At 37.5% G+C, this 25447-nt stretch overlaps 1 protein-coding gene across 1 annotated transcript in view; it reads right to left on the bottom strand.

The window, feature by feature from the left end:
• The window catches only part of CERS6 (ceramide synthase 6), an 88155-nt gene that overhangs the window by 33015 nt on the left and 29693 nt on the right, over nucleotides 1–25447 (bottom strand). Inside the window, exon 5 of the mRNA XM_021706339.1 lies at nucleotides 24386–24492. Coding sequence (XP_021562014.1) covers nucleotides 24386–24492 — 107 coding nt within the window. The remainder of the gene's footprint in view (nucleotides 1–24385; nucleotides 24493–25447) is intronic.

Consider the following 25447-nt stretch of genomic DNA (forward strand, 5'->3'; position numbering starts at 1 on the left):
GTTTGGGTGAAAACATAAAGCCATTTGGCAGCCATTTGAGTGCAGAAACCTGGATTTTTTATGATTTCTCTTCCAGTTTTTTTATAATTGTCTCACCTACACTTAATTTCACAGTGACTTTTTCGCTACTGCTTTCTAGTTTTCATAAGGCATTTATTTAACTTAGTGTTTGTAGTTTACTTAGCCATCCTATACCTCCTTTTTCTTCCTTCTAAGCTCTGTCAGTCTAGAAAAAACTACTACTTTAGGGGTGTTGGTGACAAAAACTCACTGGCATTGAATACCCTGCACTCAGGAATTGTTTCTGTCCAAGGATCACACTCTTAGAGGTCTGAAGTGGTCTGGTTTTAAGTATTTTCATAATCTAAAGAGAAGAAACAGGATTAGGGTATCAACTGACCCCTCCCATATCAGAAAAAATTGTTCTGTATGTATAAACTTTCAGAAAGCAGAAATGACCAAGGTAGATATAATAATTTATAGGCCTATATCTATCATAACCCCAATAGATCAGTTGCTGATTATATATACCATGTTGGGGGTGGGGGAATGAGTAGAGAGGGAAAACATTTGAAATATTTAGACAACACGAAGTTGCATCAACCCTGATGCTGCAAATGAGCCTGGCACAGAGGCACAGAGCTAAGAAGTTCTATATTGACTGAATAATCAAAGTGCTGTACTGTGTAACTGAGGAGGGGTGAGACATAAAGTTCAGTCTTATCATCTTAGAGAACACATACTCAGTAAAGAACTGGTTCACTGCAGAAGAGTCTATGTGTTTACATTGCTTTCATCTGTGGTTGACTGATATTTTATTTTTAACTCATATGGCCTAATTTTTATTTGTTAAAGATTGTTCTACCTTATGCTTAAGGAGCTGAAATTCAGAGTCATTTGCCAGGATAGTGATTATGTATAAGTGGGAGAATTTTTAAAAAATCAACAATAAATGTCTTGCACTGTGAAAATAGCAGCTTGACTCCCACATTCATTTAGTAGCAGGAGGCATGAAACAAATTGGCCCTTTTGAATTATTCCTGAAATGTGCTTCAGATGCATATAGAGCACTAAATATAAACCTAGTTGCTTTTGTTTTTGTCCCATTGCTAAGCAACTTTTAAACTAAAGTGATATAGAATGAGTTCTTTATCACTGTTCCTCAAATTAAATGTATAATAAAACAAAGTAGCATATGTTCCCAAAATACAATCTGATTAACCCTTTTGACTATTGATAGATGGCCAAATGCTGCTATGTCGATGTATGTGTGTGTGTGCTTTGTTCCTGATAGATTCGTTCATTTAAATAGTTCAGTGTTAGCTTCCTATTTATAGTGGCATAAATTATACCAAGGACGTGTGCTGCTCAGATTTCCCTACAAGACATTTTATCATTCAGCTGTGTTGGGCGCAGTTAGCAGACAGCCTCCAGCTGTAGAATCTGCCCCAGTGTTTGAACTGAGGCATGGTCTTCCTGGGCATCTCCTAGCTAATGGCTGATGGTCATCTTATTCTATACACTGCACATTTTTAAAATGAGTAGTCTATGTCCACTATCTCTTCTTGCTCCCCACCCATTTCTCCTACACCAGAATCCCTTGCAGGGATAACTCTATAAACATTTTTTTTTTTGAGTCAAGGTCTTACTCTGTTGTCCATACTGTAGTGCAGTGTCATGATCACAATGTATCAAGGCTCATGGCAGCCTTGACCTCCTGGGCTTAGGTGATTCTTCGCCTCAGCAGCCCGAGTAGCTAGAACTACAGGTGTGCGCCACCACACCTAGCTAATTTTTCGATTTTTTGTAGAGGTGAGGTTTCTTTATGTTGCCCAAGCTGGTCTCAAACTCCCAGGTTCAAGCAGTGGCCCCACCTTGGCCTCCCAAAGCACTGGCGTGAACCACAGCGCCTGGTCTAAACATTTTTTACTGGAAGGTCACTAACCCACTTGTAACTGCCAAATCATAAAACCAAGAAACTTTAGAACTAGAAAGCATCTGATATTTATTCTAATTCTCCCATTTCACAGATGAAGATATGCACACGCACAATTTCACAGGGACCAGTGGTCTTGGTCTCCCCTGCAGTATTTGATATTGCAGACTCTCCTTTTTTTTCTGAACAAGGTTGGTTAAAATAAAATCTATTTTTAATCTGGTTTTTCTTCCCCTGGATGTTCAAAAAGAAGGTCTAAGAAAATTTCCTGAAGATAAACTACATTAAACAAGAGAAAAGCTTTCTTTTTTTTTTTGAGTTGGAGTCTCACTCTGTCGCCCAGACTGGAGTGCAGTGGCCGCTCCTGGCCACCGCAGCCTCGACCTGCTGGGCTCTGGCGATCCTTCCGCCTCAGCCTTCCGAGTAGCCGGAATTACAGGCATGCGCTACCACGCCCAGCTGATTTTTTTATTTATTGTAGAGATGAGGTCTCGCTGCCCAGGCGGGTCTCAAACCCGCGGACTCAGGCAATTCACTCATCTCAGCCTCCCAAAGGCGTGGGATTACAGGCTGAGCCACCGAGCCGGCTAAGAAAAGCTTTCTATCACATGTCTCTTTCAATCCACATTCTTGGGCAAGACCTTGGTCATCCTTTACATACCCCTCCATCATCACCATGTTTCACTTTATTTTCAAACTGTTTTCACAGTCACCAGAGGTTTTTGTTACAACTGGAAAAACTCCTTAAAAAAGTACTTAGTCTTCCTCCTGTGCAGGAGTTGAGCTGCTTAGACCTTAGGAAAAATAACTTTGTATATTGTTCTATTACAAGATATGCATTTGGTTAAATGACCACTCTTTTAACTGACCTATCTTACTGACAAGTTTTTCTCTTACTTCTCCAATAGGAAAGTGCATTATTTTTTACTGCCAAGAAGTTCTCAAATGTAAAAACAGTTAGATGCAGCAAGTAGTCACTGCATACCACAAAAGGGACGGGGTGTTAATTTGAAAAAGGAAAATTAGCCTTCTTCACTCTTTGCTAAGGAAAAAATGGTCTAGATCTGTTCTAAGGTGATTTGGAAATCTACTCGGCTATTTTTTTAAGGTTCTCAAGATACGGATCCAGGGACGTATATCCTGATTCTAGTGCTAAATGATAATATGACAGTTTAAAGGCCCACGTCTAGCACTCTGTGGGCACAAAAAGTGCTGGCAAAATATAGTTTTAATGAAACGACAGGGTTTTCATGTAAATGCAATAAAACTGTTTTACATAAAATTTCAAAACCATTAAGGCCCTTGTTTATGTGGTAAATACATTATTCAATTTTATTCCTATTCTTTCTTTTGTACCAGGAAGCAATCGATAGTCTCACCACATTTTAATTACTAAAAGAAGCCCTGTGAGCTTATGGAAGCAGTTGAGGTAGAAAAAGTAAGTAAAACTCAGTTTCACTGTATGCTTTATAGATACAAGGTGGGACCCCAAAAATCCCAAAATATAAAAAAATTGTGTATTTATTCTTACATGTTTAAACTTCAGTCACCTTCAAAGTACTCTCCGTTTGATAACTATACACCTATGGAGATGCTTTTTCCACTGCTCAGAACAGTGTCTGAACTCATCAATTTTGATGCCTTCTAGTGCTTCTGCTGTTTTCTGTTTCACCTCTTCCACATCAGCAAAACATTTCCCTTTGAGGACTTTTTTCATGCAGGGAAACAAAAAACAGTTGTTCAGGGTGAGACAGGGTGAATAGGGAGCGTAGGGCACAGGAGTCATGCCATTTTTTATCAAAAACTGCTGAACACTCAGCACAATGTGGACAAGTGACTCATAAATCACCTATCATGAAATGGGTAAATACACTGAAGGAATCTAAAAAAAAAAAAAATTCACTGAAGCCAAATGCAGCCTCTCACAACAATAGCAGGTACACCGATGCCGATGGGTTTCTGGAACACCTACCTAACAGGGGGAGCCTGTACTACAAGGGGCCCACCCCCCCCAAAAAAAATTCTATTTTTTGGGTTCCCCCTTGTGGATAGATAGATGATTGTTTATATATTATTATATAAATATATATATTTACCTGTCTCTCTGTATCATATCCATAGAATAAAGCACTACTTTATTTCACCTCTTTTGGAACAAAGTAGGTTAGAAGATAAAAATAAACAATGATCTACGTGTGTATGCAGTTATTTTCAGAATAAGGTAAACTTTCATCATCCTCCCCAAACCTTTAAAGGATGGCTAGAGATAAAGTAAAAAAAAAAAAAAAAAAAGAACAGTCACAAGTCAGTATGTTTGGTTCAGGTATAAATTATGCCTTGGATGCAAGTTCACCTCAGACAATAGCTGCAAAGGACAGCACGTGGGTGAGAAAATAATAGTATGAGAAATTAGGTAGGATATGTGGACTGCCTAAGAGAGAAGTTAAATAAGCATTACTGTGTCCTTCAGACTTTTTCTCCTTAGGATGGGCACCGTGGCTCATACTTGTAAGCCCAGCACTTTGGGAGGCCAAGGCAGGAGGACTTCTTGAGGTCAGAAGTTAAAGACCAGCCTGGGCAACACAGCAAGATTCCTCTACAGAAAAAATAATTTAAAAAAATATTTATATTTGATTTGGGGAGGAAAAAATAAAAAAAGGTTACCCTATCAGATTAAAATAGGCAAAAAACGAACGAAATAAAACAACCCCCCCCCCAAAAAAAACTATCTGTCTAGGAAAAACAACTTTATGAAGATGAATTCCAAATTGACATACAGAATAAATCATAGAGATCTACTGCAACATCCATCAGCACCAGGTACTGCAGAAGGTACAGAGCATACAAAGGGAGAAGGAGATGTGGTCCTAGCCCTGTTGGGACTCACCCTCGATTGAAGAAAGGTGACAAGGAAGGATATCACTACAACAGTGCTTCAGGAAACCCCACATGACTGCCACTGAGAGTAGGGAACTTAAACATCTAATTAAATTTTTAAACAAAGTGGGAAGACACAACTGGTAATTAATGCAATCACATGGCCAGGAAGAGAAAAGGGGACCAAGTTCCATGAATAATTCATCGCTTAGAGAGACGTTCAGCTCTCCTTCTCCTTTACCTCTTCTCAGCAGCTTTAACCTATTTTGTGAAACACCTGACTTATTTCTGGAAGACACGTAAACTTAATGTACAGGAAAGGGTTTTGACCTTTTTTCATAAAACGCTGACTTGGTGAATTGTGCTCCTAACGTAATGTCATATTCCGGGAAAGGCAGGTAATGTAAGGGACTTGTACACAAAGGAAAACTCCTTCAGTGCTTCACATACCTCCTGAATTGGTGGACTAGGACCTGCTCAAATGTTACTTTAATATCAACTTAAAGTATGCACTGCCATATCATGGTGTTTGCCCATCAGTAGCAGACAAGAGATTAAAACATCCTTATATTTCCAAAGGATAAAAACAAAGAAAATCTGGCAACTAAAATCTTAATTAATGGGGATATTCTAGTTAACTTAGTTATCACTACAAATTTTCCTTATTTTGTTTATTTATGATGAGCCATAATGCACTATAATAGAGTTGCTGAAAAATGCTTTACTGTTACTTGATGGTTCACAGTCTCGTGCTGCTTCAGGTTAACGTCCTTAGTATGAATTATGATCACAGAGCACAACAGATGTAGCAGGTAGAAGAACAGTGTGGAACAGAAGTGACTCAGGACACTTCCAGAAGGTTATTTTGGGAAATCATCCCAAATATTCTCTTATTTGATTAGCATACCATCTACTGGGTTGTAAATTATAGTTAACAGACAAATCCATTTCATTAGATACACTTTGCTATATTTATATTTCAGTTAAAAAGACTAGCTAAAAATGTTAAGTAATTAAAAAAGTACTTCTTTCTCTTTCAGAATTTAAAAACATTTGGAATTGTTTCGGTCTGGTCATTCTTATATGGCACTAAACAATGGGGTGTATTCAGAATCATTTCTTTGAACATGTTTCTCATGACCTTTTAGAGCAAGTTTTAATAAATATTTTAATGAGTGCTGAATTTTACATGTCTTCATAACTAATGAATGTGTAACTCAAAGATCACAACACAGTGTATTAGCCACTAATAAATTAAATTAAATATTTATTTTTGCAACAACTCTATTTAAGGCATGGACTGGGACTGTGCAGAATACAAAGTAGTCTAGGACACAACTGTCTGCGAAAATTAGATGTGGGGTTCGTATTCTGTCCGTTAAAAAAAAATGAGTTAAAACAGTTAAATTGGGTTGCTGCAAGTTGTACTGAGAGATGTGGTGTTTGTTACAAATTTGAGGTTGGGCATCTGACACCAAGATAAGTCTAATGATATGTCCCCAGTGGTGGCTGGGGATGACTCTCCAGGTCCCTCATACAGAACTAAAAATAACTACACAAGGACACTTCCTTGAGTGATTACATGGAAAGGGGAAAGGGGGAAAGATGCTGCTTTGTTTTGTTTCTCTGTTTCTGCTTCTTTTGGACAGTTATTCCCATTCTATGGTGCCCTGGAAGCCTCTTCTCTGTGCCTCACTCAGGGACACTCATCAAGCCCCAGACCAGACTGCTACTCACAGTTTGCATTTTCAGTATAGTTAATTGTTTTATGATTTTCCTTACTTGTCTGTAAGTCTAGGATTTGCAATTCATTGACATTTCACTTTAAAAGTTAAGCATTTCTGTTTTATGATCTGTTGTGGCTAAAGGCAGTACTTACTAATTAAACAATAGCACAATTCCATTTCTATAAATCCTGTCTGATCAAAACAATTCAGAGGCTAGAATACTCCTGTTTTTGAAAGCTACTAAGTCATTGTCCTCGTTGGTTTTTCCCCGGGCCTATTCTGTATCATAAGGAAAGACACACATGGACTGCAAGTCTCAGTCATGACTGTGCCAAACTGCATGGGGAATTCTAAACTTCTGTTTTTCATGTAACAAATATTTATTGATGGCTTTCTTAGTGCTGGACGTTCTTGGGCACATGACCTAATCAATACTTATGTCCCCAACACCCACACTGTGCTGAGGCACAGTCAGCTCACAGTGAAGTGTGAAAATAGATCAAGAAATGGCTCCTTATCTATGAGGAATTTGCAAAGTGATTGCTCTCTTGTCTTGGAAACGACAGAAATACAAAAATGTTAAATGATAATATAGATAAGACATATCCTCACAAGGAACCAAAGGATCTCAGGAATGTGAGTGACACTAAGGCTCTGTCTCCTTGGCAACACTGCCATCAGAGGCATAGAAAAGGTTCTGTAAATGAAAGGATGCAGCAAGGATGACCTGTTTTGACAGCAGAGAGCCCTGCATGCTGGAATTCTGCAGTGAGGGCTTCTGGGATGACTCCGCACTGGTCCAGACAGAGAAGTAAGCAAAACGAAGCACAAGTCAGTCCAAGGCTGAGCTTAGGACAGCTGAGAAGGAGCTCAGCATGGACAAGAGTGGCAAGCTGGCTGGGAAGATCCAGAGGGACTTGAGAGGAATAGAGGGAGGAGGGGATTAGCCTGCTGTATAACTGTGCTGTAAATAATATAAGCAAATAGAAACATAGTTGATGTTGGTTCCTCATGTGTTTTAGTTTTATCCACAAAGCACCAAATAAGTGAGTTCCCTGGTCAAATATACAACTTCCAAATCTCTGATCCTGGCATTAGGTTTTATTACAATACTCACATATTTTTAAAACAGATGAAACAGCCACACTGAATTTTTTCCCTAGATGGTATATAAACACATCTTATAATACTTTAAACAATCTTTTTATTTTTTTCTCTTCCCTGCAGCAAAGGATTCTTTGCAGTTATTGGGAGAGGGAGGGAACACTTAAGACATTAATTCTATGTAGACAATGTTACTAGGATACTGTATTTTTTTGTTGACTCAAGTCACAAAAGGAAAAAAGCCTACTTACTTGCAAGCATATTCTATCCTCCCTTCCCAATATGAAGAATACTGGCATTTTTTTTCCTAAAGTAGATAACACTTCTTTTTTTTAGGTTTTTTTGTTTTTTGTTTTTTTAGTAGATAACACTTCTAAAGAATATTCCAAGGCCGAATACACTGGTACATCACTGCCCCCACTAAGTGTTAATGGCCTAGCCAAAGAGTTGGCAGACCTTTTCTGTCAAGGACCACATAGTAAACATTAGGTTTTGTGGGCCATAACTCTATCACAATTACTCAACCATGCTATTGTAGCAGAATGCAGCCAAAGACAATATGTAACAGATGGACAAGGCTAGGGCCAATGAAACTTTACTCATAAAAACAGGCAGTGAACTGGGCTCGGTGGCTCGGCCTGTAATCCCACGCCTTTGGGAGGCTGAGGTGAGTGGATTGCCTGAGCCCACAGGTTCGAGACCCGCCTGGGCAACTTGGCAAGACCTCATCTCTACAATAAATCAAAAACTAGCCAGGCGTGGTAGTGCACGCCTGTAGTTCCAGCTACTTGGAAGGCTGAGGCGGAAGGATCCCCAGAGCCCAGCAGGTAGAGGCTGCGGTGGCCGGGAGCAGCCACTCCACTCCAGTCTGGGCGACAGAGTGAGACTCCAACTCAAATACAAACCAACAAACAAAAAAAAAACAGGCAGTGGGCTGCTTTGTCCTATAGACAACAGTGCATTAACTTGTGGTCTAGCCCTTCAATCCTAAAATTAAATTACAGTTATGTTCACATGAAAGTGACAAAACAACTATAACATACATTATTTCCATTTAACTCTACCCCACCTTAAAAAACTGCTAACTAATGCTAGCAGGTGTAAAAATTATTAAAAGTATGTCAAAACACCTAATGGTCAAAATATATCAGGTTTCATCCTCTATCTTTCAAATATATTTCACAAAGACCAGCAAATTTCTTTTTTTTTTTTATTGCTCCGGAATTTTTTGCCCTTTTAAATTTTTTTAACTTTTAATTTATTTTAAAGATGTGGGGTACAATTTAGGGTTAGGTATACAAATGTTCATTATGCAGGTACCCTTGTTAATGAGGTGTGCCCCTCCTTCCCCAGGCAGACTTCTGCTACTGCCAATCCCACTTCCCCACTCCCCTCTGGGCAGTTTCCAGCTACTGACCAGGGACAATTTCAAACCAAATTAGTCAAAGGTTCGCAGGGGGAAAAAACCAACTTTTTTACATTTGTTAATTTGGAGACTAATCTGTTTCTTATTGGCTATTCAAAAAAGCGTATAAGCTATGCTACTTTGGTAAAATACATTCTGAAAAATAAATCAGATAAAAAGCTAATATTCCCCTATACATCTGGATGAATTTCAAATGTCATCATGGAAAATGGTAAAAGAATGATCAAGGATCCTCTGTAACTTTTTTTTCTTTTACTGCAGAAACTTTCAGAGAGTTCTGAACAATTCAATACAAACTCCACAAACAATTCCCCTCCTTTGCAGGGAAGAGATCAACAGAAAGCAACATTCTGTGAAGGCAGCTGCTTTTGTCAGGATAGCAGCAGACCACTGAAGAGACATATTTGACTAATCTCCTGTAGCCGAGCAGTTGGCATTTCATGGGACATGAGTGGAGGATATAGAAAATCATCAGGCCACAGGAGAAGGTTCTGGCAATTATTCTTGGCTAGATAATGACTCTTGAGAATCTGTGACTTATGAAGAAAAACTAGCCTAACATTGACTTCCCTTTTATGAAATTCTATGAGATTTGTGAATAGAAATGGTTGCTTTTAGTGGCTCAAGGTAAGTATAGTCACTTGGGATTTGCAAGAATAAGGCAAACTGGTACACTTTCAATATTACAGGCTCACTGAGCACTGAGAACAGATGCTACTAAAACAAGACAGTTTAAGTCTCATAACTGAAGAGAGTGTTTTAAAATTTTATTTCAGAAATACCTGTGTTTATGGTTCCTTCATCTAGACTTGGTGGAGGTTATAAAATATAATAAAAATTTCTGATCCCTTGTCCATAATGGGAATTTACATCTTTAAAAGTAACAGCAGGTTGGGCACAGTGGCTCATGCCTGTAATCCCAGCACTTTGGGAGGCTGAGGTGAAAGAACTGCCTGAGCCCACGAGTTCAAGACCAGCCTGGGGAACTTGGTGAGACTTCGTTTCTACAATAAAAATTTAAAAAAAAACTAGCCCGGTGTGGCGGCACATGCCTGTAGTTCCAGTTACTTGGAAGGCTGAGGCGGAAGTGTTGCCTGATTCCAGCAGGCTGAGGCTGCGGTGACTGTGAGCCTGCCACTGCACTTCAGCCTGGGCGACAGAGTGAGACTCCAACTCAAAAAAAAAAAAAAGAGTAACAGCACATTTTGAAAAATGCTTCCTATTTTATAAAGTACTTTATAGTTTATAAAACACTGCTAAAAATGATTTCATTTCATCCTTAACATTTCTGGTAAGGTAGGCAGAGTATTTACTATCACTTTACTGAAGGAGACATAGGTGCAGAGAAGTTATATGCCTAATTGTCAGACACAGTGGGTGAGTGGGGAGAAAACAAGCAGCTTGTCTAGTGACCGCACCATGTATGCCACTTCTCTTCAGGTTCTTTGTGATTTGCTTTTTTGTTTATCAAATTTGTTTGCATGGCTGAGATGATGATGTTTATAGTATGCTATCTTGGCTGGGGCAGAATAACAGAGGCAATTATTATTAAATGACTCTTATTTAATTTAGCAACTACCAAAAATGTATCTCATCAATTGCTTTATGGCTTTAAAGAAGAAAGTATTAGAGAAAGAACAAATGAAACACAGTAAGTACTTGATGAATTGAACTGATATTAGAAGACCAGAATCCAGAGAGGCTGGTGAATCACTGACTAAATGAATTGGTTTTCACTGTGTAGTAAGAAGAAAATTGCACCTATCTAACTTCACAACGATTTAGGAAGATCAACTAAGAAAACAGATGTGAGACCATTTAGAATTAAAGAGTACCTAATTCACTCAACAAATATTTACTGCATAGCCTTTGTGAGTAAAGCATTGTGATGGATGTTATAATGAGTTTGAATACAACCTATTCTATGCCAAATTAAAACCACAGCTTCCTAAAATATGGGAAATCATTAGGAACTTCAGAGATTACACACAGCGCAATATAAAAAAGAGAAATGCAGATCAATTAAAATGGCAACAGCTTTCAATGATGGGTCGGCTTACTCTCAAAAAGGATCAAATCATTGACTACAAAACAAAGGCTCAAATACATACATTTGTTTTTTTTAACTGAGGGGTGATAACCAGACCCAATTTCCCAATTTTCTAAAAATGTAAATGCAAGAGAAAATATTTAAACTTTTAATGCCCTTGTGGGGGCGGAGGAGATGGGGGGGGGGACTGTTGGCCAGATTACATGAACGTAGGACACTGGTGATTTGTTTGGTAACTGTAGTGCCACGTATATCCAATACACATCATTGGAGCTTTTGAATACTGATTGTAACCCCAAATCTTTCAAAGTATATGATAAATAAAGACTTGGCTAAAATTTGGTCCTGACCATATATAACACCAAATGGAATAAAGCATGTGTTTGGGAGAAGTGTTAATATGAAAGTCTCTTGTTAACTGTATCAACAATAAACTACCTGAATCTACAGTGTCATTTGATAAAGGAATAGTCAAAATATCTAAGAATATATTCGAAAATAATTCCTACAACATAAATCCTGAGCCACTGCTAAATAGGTATTACTTGGTAAAACTAATAAAGCTATGAAACTCTTGATATAGTAAACCTACCCATATGTTTACTCAGGTTTTAGCAAACAGGGATGTAATTATGGAAGAGAAATGTTTACTAAGAATAGAAAACATAGACAAATTATCTTGGCTTCTAGGATGGTCATATCATAAAGTTAAAATTCCAGAGTTTTAAATGTTAGTAAAATGTGAGAAGATGACACTTCTATAGAGATTGCCATCATGTAACTTAAGGAAACCTCTAATACTCTTAACAAGATTACTTCAGAGTCATTATATGATATAATCATAAGAGAACTCATTTAAAATAACAATGCATTACTGATACAAATGCTAGAGAAAACTACAGTTTGAAGAACTGATACAATGTTCACAAATGATTTGCTACAATAAAATTCAGAATCAGAAAGGACAAGCACAGCCAGAAGAAAAGGTTTACAATGTTTATCTTGATGAAGATAACAGGTTAGAGTGACATAGGAGTTTTTCTTGGTCTTTTGGTTTTTTAATACTTGCTGGGCTGTGGTACAGAACAGGAATTAGTCATTTTACTAGGTCCAGGGTCAGAATTAGGACACCAGGGCAGAAAGCATTGGGGGGTAAATTATGACAGTCCCAGGCAGAACGTTCAAATAACATTCATTATTGATTACCATGCGGAAATGGACAGGGCTGTCTTTAGAGGTGGAGGGTTTCTTTCCATGGGAATTGTCTGTGCCGTAGCTGAATTATTTGATGATAAGGTCTCTTGCCAAATCATATTTTTATCTCTCAATCCTGGATAGGCTGGGAACAATAAAAGACAAGGCAAGGGATTCTGTGGTGAGATTGTGTAGTGCGTAGTGTGCTGTGGTCAAGAAGTCAAGAGTTGCTACTTTCATTACCCTCCACTCAAAACAGATTGGCAGTCAGCAAGGCCAAGGGCAGTGCACAGTGGACATAAAAATTGTACTTTTGGGGGTAAGCCATGTCCTGAGAACAGCAAGGCCAGTCATTGGCGGGGGCAGCCTACACAGGGAAGCCACAGAGGTCTGTGATACCATCAGGAAGGAACAATGTGGAGAGATCAGTTTTGGTGACCTGTGTGTCTGTGCTGCACCCCAGATATCCTGTGCACAGAAATGTTCGCCACTTCCTTAGATAGCATCCCAGCTTGAAGATAAAGGGAAAGGGCTGTGAAAATGTGTGTCTATTTTTTGGCTTATTAAACAGGATAAAGAGTTCCCATGCAGGACACATGACTCAATCTAGGAAGCGGGCCACAGATAAAACACAACGAGATTCCATGAGGTAGAAATGGATTCCAGGAGGCAGTAAATGAGAAATGTGACCAAAAACAACAACAAAAAAAGTTCGCTGCATTAGAGTTATGTGATGAATATGATCATAATGAAAGCAAGAGCCAATCAAGAAATGGTATGAAGATCACTGAATATCCACACAGGCAAGAATGAAATTGGATCCCTAGCTACCACCATCACAGATTATCCTCAAACATAGCACAGACCTAAATTGAATAGTTGCAACTAGAAAACTCTTAGGAAAAAACATAGGAGTGAATCTTCATGACCTTGGATTTTGACAATGGTTTCTTATATTACCCAAAACACAAATGACAATAAACAAACAAACAAACGCATAAATAAAACTGATAAATTAGACTCTATCAAAATTAAAAACTTCTGTGTTTCAAAGGATACCCTCAAGAAAGTAAAGACAACCACAGTAGGGAAAATAATATTTGCAAATTATATACTGAATAAAGGACTTATGATCAGATATTTAGTTACATCTAATACACTCTTAGAACAATAAAAAAGATAAATAACCTAATTAAAAATGGGTAAAGCATATAAAATGCAAATCAAAACTACAATAGGATACCTCTTCCTACCCATTAAAATGAATATAATAAAAAGGACAGATAATAACAAGTGTTGACAAGGATGTATAGAAAGCAGAGCCCTCATATATTGCTGGTAGGAGTATAAACGGTGCTGCAACTTTGGAAGAGAGTTTGGTATTTCTTCAAAAAGTTAAACATAGAGTTATCGTGTAATTCAGCAGTTCTATTTCTATGTATACAGCCCAAGAGAACTGAAAATATATGTTCACGTAAAAACTTGTACAATAATGTTAATAGCAGCATTCATTATAGTCAACCAGAGGAGACAACCCAAAAGTCTATCTCCTGATGAATGGACACATAAAATGTGGTATATCTAGAAATTAGACTGTTATTCAGAAATAAGAAGGAATGAAGCACTGATAGGTGTTACAACATGGTTAGCCTTAAAAACATCAGGCTAACTGAAAGAACCCAGTCATAAAAGAACACATATCGTAGGAAAGCATTTATAGGAAATGGCCAGAACAGGTGGACTTACAGATACAGAAAGTAGATTAATAGTTGTCTGGGGCAGGAAAGAATGAGGAGTGACTGCTAATGGGTACAGTGTATCTTTCTGGGTGATAAAAATATTCTAAAATTGACTATGGTGACAGTTGTATATCTCTGTGAATATACTATAAACCATGAGTTATACACTTTAAAAAGATAAAATGTTATGACATGTAAATTCTATTTCAATAAAGTCATTATAAAAACTAATGCGAATGAATATACATGCAAAAGCAAAACTTTATTTCTGTACATGGTTAAATATCTAGGTGAGAGGAAAGTCTCTAAATCTTTTTAAACTAAAGATTTTCAATTACAAAAGCAATATATGTTTGCTTCAGAAGGTTAAGACAGAGAAAGTATAAAGAAATAGTCATCTCTAACATAACCAAAACCCAGAGATAACTTGCTGTAAAATAAGTTCCTTTCTGTTTTTTCCCCAAAGATTGTAAATTGAAAAAAATGAAGCCAGGCATGGTGGCTCACACCTGTAATCCTAGCACTTTGGGAGGCTGAGGTGAGAGGCCAGCTTGAGCCCAGGAGTGCAAGACCAGTCTGGGCAACATAGTGAGAGATTGTCTCTATAAAAAATAAAAAGAAATTGGCCAGGCATGGTGGCCCACACCTGTAGTCCCAGCTATTTGGTAGGCTGAAGCAGAAGAAGGTCAAGGCTACAGTGACCCATGATGGAGCCACTGCACTCCAAGCTGGGTGACAGAGTAAGACTTCAACTCAAAAAAAAATTTTTTTTTTTTTCTGGAGATACTAAGTAAACTATTGCAGAAACAAAAACTTAAAAGCTAAACACTGCATGTTCTCACTCATAATCGGGCCCTGAACACTAATCGCGCTAGCACAAGGGAGAGAATGGCAGGTGATGGACACTGCTGGGGGGGGGGGGGGGGGGAGGGGAGAACACGTGACAACACGCTGGGTACCTGGTCCACTATTCAGGGAGAGAGGGCCAGCTAGAAACCCAAACTTCATGTTCATGCAACTACTGATACAGTAAATCTCCACTTGCACCCCACAACTCTAAAATAAAAAGTTAAAAATTAAAAAAAAAGCCGGGTTCGGTGACTCAGCCTATAATCCCGCACCTTTGGGAGGCTGAGGTGAGTGAATTGCCTGAGCCCATGGGTTCGAGACCCGCCTGGGCAGCGAGATCTCATCTCTACAATAAATTAAAAAAATCAGCCGGGCGTGGTAGCACATGCCTGTAATTCCGGCTACTTGGAAGGCGGAGGCGGAAGGATCGCCAGAGCCCAGTAGATGGAGGCTGCGGTGGCCGGGAGCGGCCACTGCACTCCAGTCTGGGCGACAGAGTGCGACTCCAACTCAAAAAAAAAAGAAATTAAAAAAAAATTAAGCACTAGAATTATGCCCTGCTTTTTATTTGTTATGTCACTGACATTTCCCTTACACTTATATCGTTGACAGTACCACAGAAGCACATGCAGGGGCAACGAGTGGACAGGTGATTCTCTACCACAGCTGCACAGTAGAATCATGCTAGGAGCCTTAAGAAAGTCAGGCCCTGGTTCCACAAAGTCCAATTAAATCAGGATTTCTGAGTGGGATCAGTAGCACTTTAAGTCTCTAGGTAAGTCTAATGCACAGCCATATGTCAGAGCCACTGAGGTACATGATAAGTGAGATTTCTGCCTGAGTCATAGCTTCTAGACACACCCACTTGTGAGTACAGTCACTCGTCAGTTAATGATGGTGGTATGTTCTGAGAAATGCATCATTGGGCATTACACAAACCCAGATGGGGAGATGCTCTGAGAAGTGCATTGTCAGGTATTTACACAAACCTGGAGAGTACAGATTACTACACACCTAGGCTTCATGGCATGGTCTATTGCTCCTAGGCTACAAGCCTGTACAGCATGTGACTTTACTGAATACTGCAGGCAGTTAGAACACAATGGTAAGTATCTGTGTATCTAAACACAGTAAAAGATACAGTAAAAATACAGTAAAAAAGATAAAAAATAGTACACCTATATAGGGCACTTACTATGAATAGAGCTTGTAAGACTGAAAGTTGCGGTGGGTGAGTCAGTGCATGAGTGGTGAGTCAATGTGAAGGCCTAGGACACTGCTATAGACATTCTAAACACTATACACTGAGGCTACATTACCCTTATAAAATCCTTTTTCTTTCTTCAATAATAAATTGACTTTAGTTTAATGTAACTTTTTTACTTTATAAAGGTTGTCATTTTTTCAACTTTTTGACTTTTTGTAATAACACAGCTTAAAACACAAACACATTGTACAGCTACACAAAAATATTTTCTTTCTTTATGTCCTTATTCTACACGCTTTGTGTCTATTTAAAATATTCTAAAATCTTTTAAAAAAACTTTTTTGTTAAAAACTAAGACATAAACACAAACATTAATCTAGGCCTACACAGGGTCTGAACATCCATATCACTGACTTCCAACTCCATATGTTGTCCCACTGAAAGGTTGTGAGGAGAAATAACAGGCACGAATAACAAAGTCTTCTTCTGGAATATCTCCTGAAATACTTGCCTGAGGCTGTTTTATAGTTAATTTTAAAAAATAAGTAGTATACTCTAAAATAACTTAAAAGGTACAAGACAGCAACTGTATAAATGGTAACATAGTAGCTTATTATCAAGTATTATGTATTGCATATAATTGAATATGCAATACTTTTATGTGACTGACAGCACAGGTTTGCTTACACCAGTATCACCACAAACGTGAATAATATGTTATGCTTCGACATTACAGTAGGAATGTCTAGCTCCATTGTAATTTTATAGGATCACTCTCATAGATGTGGTCCATCACTGTATTTCCAGAAGTTATAATTTGCACTCATTACTTCTGTTGAGGTTAAATATCTTTGTATAATTATATCATTTAAATTTTGCTGCACTGTACCTATTCAAAGCCATTCCAAATACTGTATTGAGTTATTGTTTTTTTTTTCCTTACTCATTCATATGAGGTCTCTCGTTTCATATTAAAGAAATAATCTCACTTTTTAAAAAGTCAAGATTTACATAGCAATTACTATGAACCCAACATGCTTCTTAGCTCTATAGAGACATAAATTCATTTAATGTCACAACGACCTTATAAAGTAAGTATCATCATCATTTCTATTTAAGTGATGAAGTAACTTCAGCACAAAGGTGTTAATTAAGAAGTAGAGGCAGAATTTGAACCCAGGCACCCTGGTTCAAATGCTCTAGCTAACCACTGTATCATTCTGACGTGTATGAATAGCAGCAAACAGCAGTGTCAATCAAGACACCCAGTTACCAGAAGACATAGAGAATCTGGACACTGCCAAAGACCGTGGTAGCTATTTTTTTCTAGAACTGTACTGTTCATTATGCTAGCCGTATGTAGCTACTGAGCTCTTGAAAAGTAGCTTTTAAAAAATTCTCAACAAGATTCTAGCAAATCAGATCCAACAACACATCTCAAAAATCCTTCACCATGACCAAGTAGGCATCATCCCCAGGACGCAGGGCTGGTTCAATATCCACAAGATCATAAATGTAGTTAAACAGATGTAAATGTACATCAAGAGATGTAAAAACAAGAACCACGTGATTATATCATTAGATGTAGAAAAAGTTTTTGATAAAATCCAGTATCCCTTCTTGATTAAAAAAAAAACCCTTGAACACCTAGGCATAGAGAGAACATACCTCAAAATAGTAAGAGCCATCTATGATAAACTCACAGCCAATGTATTGCTCAATGGACAGAAACTGGAAGCATTTCCCCTGGAAACTGGAGCAAGACAAGACTGCCCAACTCTTACCCCTCCTGTTCAACATAGTGCTGGAAGTCCTAGCTAAAGCAGTCAGACAAGAGAAGGAAATGAGGAATATCCAAATAGGAAAAGAGGAAGTCAAGTTATTCCTCTTTGCTGATGATAGGATTCTATGCCTCGAAAACCCAAGAGAATCTGTCTAAAACCTCCTTGCACTGATATAGGACTTTGGCAAAGTCTCAGGGTATAAAATAATTGTGCAAAAAACATTTGCATTCTTATGCACCAACAACAAACAAGCAGAGACCCAAATAAAAAACACAATTCCATTCACAATAGCCACACAAAAAACAAATACCTCAGTATCTTCCTAACCAGAGAAGTGAAAAATCTTTACAATGAAAACTACAAAACACTGCTCAAAGTCAACGATGACACAAACAAATGGAAAAATACTCTGTGATCATGGATTGGGAATCAACCCTGTTAAGATGTCCATCCTACCAAAGGCAATCTATAGATTCATTAAATTACCAACATCATTCTTCTCAGACCTGGAAACAATACAGAAATTCATATGGAAACACAAACTACCATGAATAGCCAAAACAATTCTTAGCAAAAGAAACAAAGTGGGAATTATCACACATCCAGACTTTAAACTTTATTATAAAGTTGCAATAATCAAAACAGTCTGGTGGTATTGGTACAAGAACAGGCATATAGACCAATGGAACAGGATAGAGATTCCAGAAGCAAAACTTCAATTTCTCAACCAACCCATCTTCAACAAAACCTCCACCAACAACCACTAAGGAGAGGAAAACCTATTCAGCAAATGGTGCTGGGAAAACTGGCTGACCACATGCAGAAGAATGAATCAGGACCCCTACATATCACCATACACAAAAATCAACTCTAAATGGATCAAAGACCTAAATGTAAAACCCCAAACTTTAAGAATCTTAGAAAATGCAGGAGATACCCTTATGGAAATTGGAACAGGCAACTAAGTCCCGATCAAAAGCCCAAAAGCCCATGCCATAAGAGATAAGATAGACAAGTGGGACCTCATCAAACTGAAAAGCTTCTGCAAAGCAAAATAAACCATCAAGAGACCAGGAAGACAGCCCACAGAGTAGGAAAAAATATTTGCCAACTACATAGCTGACAAAGACCTAACATTCAAGATCTACAAGGAACTCAAATGTGCCAAAGGAAAAAAACAAACAGCCCTATTAAAAAGTAGGCAAGAGACATGAACAGACTCTTTTCGAGAGGACATATGAGTAGCCAACAGACACATTAAAAAAGTGCTCAGCCTCACTAATCATCAGAGAAATGCAAAACAAAACCTCATTGATATACTGTCTAACTCCAGTAAGAATGGCCATCATTAACAAAACAAAAAACAACAGATGATTGGGAGGATGCAGAGAAAAGAGAACACTTCTACACTGCTGATGGGAATGCAAACTAGTTCAACCTCTATGAAAAACAGTGTTGGCGATTCCTAAAAGAACCTAGAAATTGACCTTCCTTTTATGACCCAGCGATCCTCCTTCTAGCAATATACCTGGAGGAACTTAAATCACTCTACAAAAAAGATACCTGCACATGCATGTTTATTGCAGCACTATTTACAATAGTAAAATCATGGAACCTACTGTGCTACCCATCAGAACTGGACTGGATAAAAAAACGTAGTACATATACATGATGGAATATTACACAGTCATAAAGAAGAACAAAATTATGGGCTTCGCAGCAACTTGGATAGTTTTAGAGTCTATAATACTCAGTGATTTATCTCAGAAACAAATTACTGAGTACCACAAGTTTTCACTCATAAGCAGACCCTGATATTCACCATAATACTAACAAGAAAGGAATTGGCAGTAGCTGAAAACTGCCAGAGGAGACGGGGCATATAACATTAATAAGAGTGCCTGACCTCAAACCAGGCAAAGTGGGGACCAAAGGGAGACCCAAACTTTACCTGTATGATGACCACTTGCATACCTAATCCTGAATTGTACGCATATTTTAAATAAATAAATGAAAAGTAACCGAACTAAATCTAGACATGTATGGTATGGTGAAATACATAGCAGATTTCAAAGATTTAGTATAAAAGAATGTACATACCTCAATAATTTTAATATTAATTTAACATATTTATACATCAAAATGGTATTATTTTGAGTATACTGATTAAATATGTTATTTAAATGGATATCACATTTTCAGTCCTTTAAAAAAAACTTTTTTAGTGTGGCTACTAGAAAATATTAAATTACTATGAAGGCTGCATTGTATTTCTGATGGACAGTGTTGTTCCAGAAGGATGTATTATGGCCAAAAGGAGTCTGGAGGGGCAGTATATGGTTCTGGTTCTGAAAATGTTAATCATGGTGTATGTTTTTGAGGAACATGGATCGGAGATAAAATAGAGAATGAGCCAAGTGTTATTAAACCAATCAATTTCAAACATTCTGATGGCTCATGAGGGAACGCAAATATAGTCAGGAGGAACCCAGAAGATATTGCTAGTGATACCAAAGAAATAAGTTTAAAAAAAAAGAATAGAAAACATGGGTATTAATTTAGTCTCTTCTTCCACTTAAAGCACAAGTCTTTGAAGGAGAAATGGGCCTATGAAATGGTTGTTAGAACTAAAGTCCAATGTACCTCCATTACCTTACCTTCCACAGGTGAGTCACTGTTTCACAAACATGCTCTGGTAATCAGAGCTCCTCAGTGTACACAACAAAACTATTTAAATATTGATAATACTTATGTCTAGTGAATGGTCAGAAAATAATTTATAATCTTTAGCTTTCCCCCCAACCAAAAAAACTATAAACTAGAATACTAAAGAGACCTGTAGGAATTCAAATGCAAGTGTCTAATTGAATTCAATTATGTCTAATTGAATTCTCAGCACTCAGCCCATTACTGGTTACACAGTCAATGTCCAATAAATCTTCACTAAATACACACAAAAAATTGGTATTTCATTGGAATTTTAAAGTTCACACTTAAATAATATGGAAGATACAAAGATTGGACATTTTAGTCTTTGGTAAGGTTGCTGCTATAGATAGATAATTTGACAGATGGAGAAAAGTACTTAAAGTGAAGACCCAGGAGCCAAAAAAGGTCTTCTCAAATCTGGTCTCATATTCTTTTTTTTTTTAGTTGGGGGGTCTCACTCTGTCGCCCAGGCTGAAGTGCAGTGACACAATCATGGTTCACTATAGCCTCAACCTTTTAGACGCAGGAGATTCTTCTACTTCAGCCTACCAAGTAGCTGAGACTACAGGCACATGCTAACACACTAGGCAATTTTTTGATTCTTTTTGTAGAGATGAGGTCTTGCTTTGTTGGCCAAGGAGGTCTAAAAACCCTGGGCTCAAGCATTTCTCCCACCTGGCTTCCCAAAACATTGGGATTACAAGTGTGAGCCACAGTGCTCAGCTTTAATAGTCTTTTTTTTTCTCTTTTTTTTTTTTTTTTTACTTTTTACTTCCACAAAGTTTTTTTTTTTTTATATACCTTTTAGAAAGTTGGAAAATAGCAGGCATGATGACAGAGCAATTAGAAGACATAGTAATGGTTAGAAAAATCATATTGAAAGACTAGTAGTTGGAGAATTATGGTCAACCCAAAGAAATTCTTCAGTGTTGTACCAAGAGTTCCTCTTGGCTAATATTTTTCTTCATTAAGTTGGAAGAAGCATGAAAGGCATATCTGCAAGTAACACAAAGCTGGAAGGGAAAAATACCACATTGGGTGTACTTCGGAAGACCCTATTAGGCCAGGATTATATCTAGAAGCAGCATGATGAAATCTAATAGGAATAAATGCAGTTTGCATAATTAGGTATAAAAATAAATGATAATTAGAAATAAAAAAACAGAAAAATAAAATCAATTTAGGACAGAAGAGGTTCAACCTGGCATGTATATGTTTGAGAATACGACCAGTACAATGTGAAAGTGGCTCAGGAAGCTCATTAAGTGGTATGGCACACTGGGTTAGAAGAAGCACAGTGTTAAATAAAGCTCTCTTACATCTTTCACCAATCAGTCCACATTTGGGACATCATGACAAGAGGAATTCTGGGGAGAACAACAAGCAGGAAAAGTTGGAGGGATTAAAGATGCTTTCTGCAGAAGAAAAAGCCTAAAGATTCATATTAGAAATCTCCATGCTCTTGAGAGTTTTCTATGAGAAGTAGTAGAGTATACATAGTCTCTTTTCCAGAAGGCATGTTACTTTGAGGAAGGGAGGTGGTTACAGATCTCTTTGGAAATCTGATGTAGCCATAGGCTCTCCTCCCAGGAAACACACACACACACACACACACACACACACACACACACACACCCCAAAACACAAATTACATACAGTTTTAGGGGATTCTAAATTAAATTAAGAATCTTAGCACAGAAGTTACAAGGACCCAGGTTTCATTTTATATAATAAACTATTTTTTTTTCTTGACTTCTAAAGCAATTGCTCTGATCAGGGAAGTTGATAGAAGAAGTCCTATTATAGGTAGGAAGAGTCAGAGAGGACTCCAGAGCCAGTAGCCTGAAAAGGTCTTTCCCAATACTAGGAATTGCTAGTCTAAAAGGAATTTTTAAATAATTTTCAATATTAACACAAATATTTAGAATACTTTTTTGTTGTCATTTGTGTTAGAAAATTAAATACTAACAATTCTCATTATATTCTAGTAATTGAAGCAGGATCAAAATAAAGATCTAGGCACCAACAAACTTATTAGACATACATGAAAGGGGTTTTATTCCCCAAATGCGCTACAATGGCAGCAGGTATATAAGTTATTTCATGTATTACAAGCAATCAAATATTTCCACAAGTTGGTTTTTGAAAACCTTGGCAATACTAAGAGGCATGGTAGCGGGAGCCTTACTGCACTTACAATATAGTTGGTGTTTTATACTTGGCTGAGAATCTTTCTGAGAACACGTGGGTTCTCAGAAAGATTCTTCTAAGTAGCCAGTAGATATCACCACCACTGGTCATATCTATGAATTATTTTATTGGTAGCAGAACAGAATGTGTATCTTCTGAGGTCTATGCGTTCTAGGTAACTCACTGCTGTCTAAACCACAAGAGCTTTTACACAGTAACCTAAGGGAAAAGGAAGGGTCACATCTCAATTTTAATTCTACTCCTAAAGGGAGTGAGCAAATCAAAGGACTTGATATTTATGCTTATTTCTTTAACACTTGGGTTCTCAGAAATCTTAAGTTGAAAAAGTTTCTATTACTCTTCTGAGAAAAATTCCTCGGTATTGCTTAAAGTCCTATTTAAATTCTTACCAGCAGTTCTGCTAATAATCTTGAAAGAGCTCCAACTCTGAAAAAATTACGGAAATATTATATTCAAAATTACTTCTGTATTCCCTACCTCAATCATATTAAATTATAATGAGGTTTTACAAATGGCTGTTGCCAATAGACAGTGCTGCCGCTTGGCAATGATCTTTGTAATAAGTGTCCAAAAGGGCTGTGAGTCTCAAAGGGAAGCTGTGCATGCGTGTGTGTATGTGCACATGTGGTTGGTATTCATTACTGGAATCCCAATGATAGACATTATACACTTAAAAGTCCCAACTTTATTATTGCTGTTTTTCTATTGGGGCAGCAAGTCAAGGTATTATTGCATCCCTTCATTTTTCTACTTCTTCCAAATTTCTTTGCTTGAATTTCCCATTCAAATCAATCTTCCAAAAAGTGGGGGGATCTACCATCAATGGATGTGGACCTATTTTGACAGTGGACCTATTTTTATAGAAAAGATTGTCAAATTCCACACAAATTTGACATATCTTTTTCTTAGCTCTCAGCAAAAGAAAAGACATCCAGACATATGATTATGAAGCCATAGAGCATTTCAGGGGTTATTTTTGACGTATACCTTCCATCTGCTTTTGCTGTAAATACCACTGATGGGGAGAATTATTTAGGACAGTGGTTTTCAAATCTTAACTTGCAGCAGAATCATCAGGAAGACTTATCAAAACACAGACTGCCAGGCCTCATCTTTGGAGTTTGTCAGTGGGTCTGGGGTGGGCCCCAACAATTTGCATTTCTAACAAGTTCTCAGGTGATGATGGTGCAGCCACTGGTCTGAGGGCAAGCCTTTGTGAAACTCTGTAACAGGAGATCCCTGACACACACTTGGTTGCAACACCATGTTTCCTTTCTCAATTCAAGCCTTCATGGCTGAGGTCCTTAAGTCATCCTCTAGTCTAGTGCCTGAAATGATAGACGGCTTTCTGTGGCTTCAGAATCTATGAAAGCCAAATCCTGCTCCAACTATCCTGTGGAAAATATTAGTAAACAGTGCAACTCTCTTCTGGAAGAAGATATCATGCTGTTTCTTGAGCCCACTATCTTTAAACCTGTCATCAAGTACTTGGAGTAAAATTCAAAAGAAAAATGGTTTGTAGGGCTTATTTGGAAGGGAAGGCTCTCTCAGAAAGAAGAATGGCAAACTCACCAAAGAGGAAATATACCCAGTCGTGTGGTGATAAAAACCATGGCAAACATAACAAACAGGAGATCACACATTTTCTGAAACTTGGCGTAATTTGCCATTTTGGCAGCCTGTGAAGGAAAGAATGTGACATATTAATTTAGATAAACTGATAAATGAAAAGTTTCTTTCAATATGCATGAGTCTCCTATAAGAAATAACTTACCAGAACCATAAAATTGCCTGCTACTCTGAAATGTCATGCATCATGCATCAGTATTTATAAATTACCCATAAGTTAAGTGAAATGCAGCACTAGCTATAAGTAGAATTCTTGACTGTTACAAATTTAATAAAATATTCATCAACCTGAAAAATTCAATTTTATGGCTGATTTCAGAAAAACAGAGAAAAATAATAAGTTCTTGCATTATAGACAAAATTAGCAAGCCAGAGACACCAAAACAGAAATGTGGCATCACAGGTTGAAAGAGAAAGTGCTGGATAATCCTTTAAATTGCTAATGAATCTCAGATACTGAGGTCACAAACTTTATACAGAATTTATGGGGCTGTTCTGTAATTTTCTTCCTTTCTACTTAGAATTGTAGGTTTTCTTTAAACAGGCACAGGGAGCACTCTGGGAAGACAGTTTCTTGGCTTATTCTCATAAACTCAGAAAAGAAGTAAGTGCCAACATCATGTTATTCAACTAATCCACTTAGGTTGAATTTTCAAAGTTGCATGAATGGGTCATTTTCTAGATAAAAGTTACTAATGTTCAAAATGTCTGTGAGAAGTACTCTGATAATTTATGACAGTGATTTAAGTGATCACTTTTTATATTATATATTAGCCTAGGGAAGAAATCACATCCTTTTCTCTACCATCTACTTTTTACAGATGATTCTAAGAATAGGTGAGACCAAAAACATAATTTTGCTTGATCATCTATTCTTACATTTTTACATGGAATTCACAGCACCTACACACAGGGTTACAAACTGATGATGTCTTCTGAATTCATAAAATTATTTTCTACTTCCTGAAAAGTTAAATTAGCTGAGTCAAACTTGAAAAGATTGTT

This window comes from Carlito syrichta, unplaced genomic scaffold (assembly GCF_000164805.1).
Source record: "Carlito syrichta isolate Samal-C Ts95f unplaced genomic scaffold, Tarsius_syrichta-2.0.1 Scaffold315469, whole genome shotgun sequence".
NCBI classification, from domain to species: domain Eukaryota; kingdom Metazoa; phylum Chordata; class Mammalia; order Primates; family Tarsiidae; genus Carlito; species Carlito syrichta.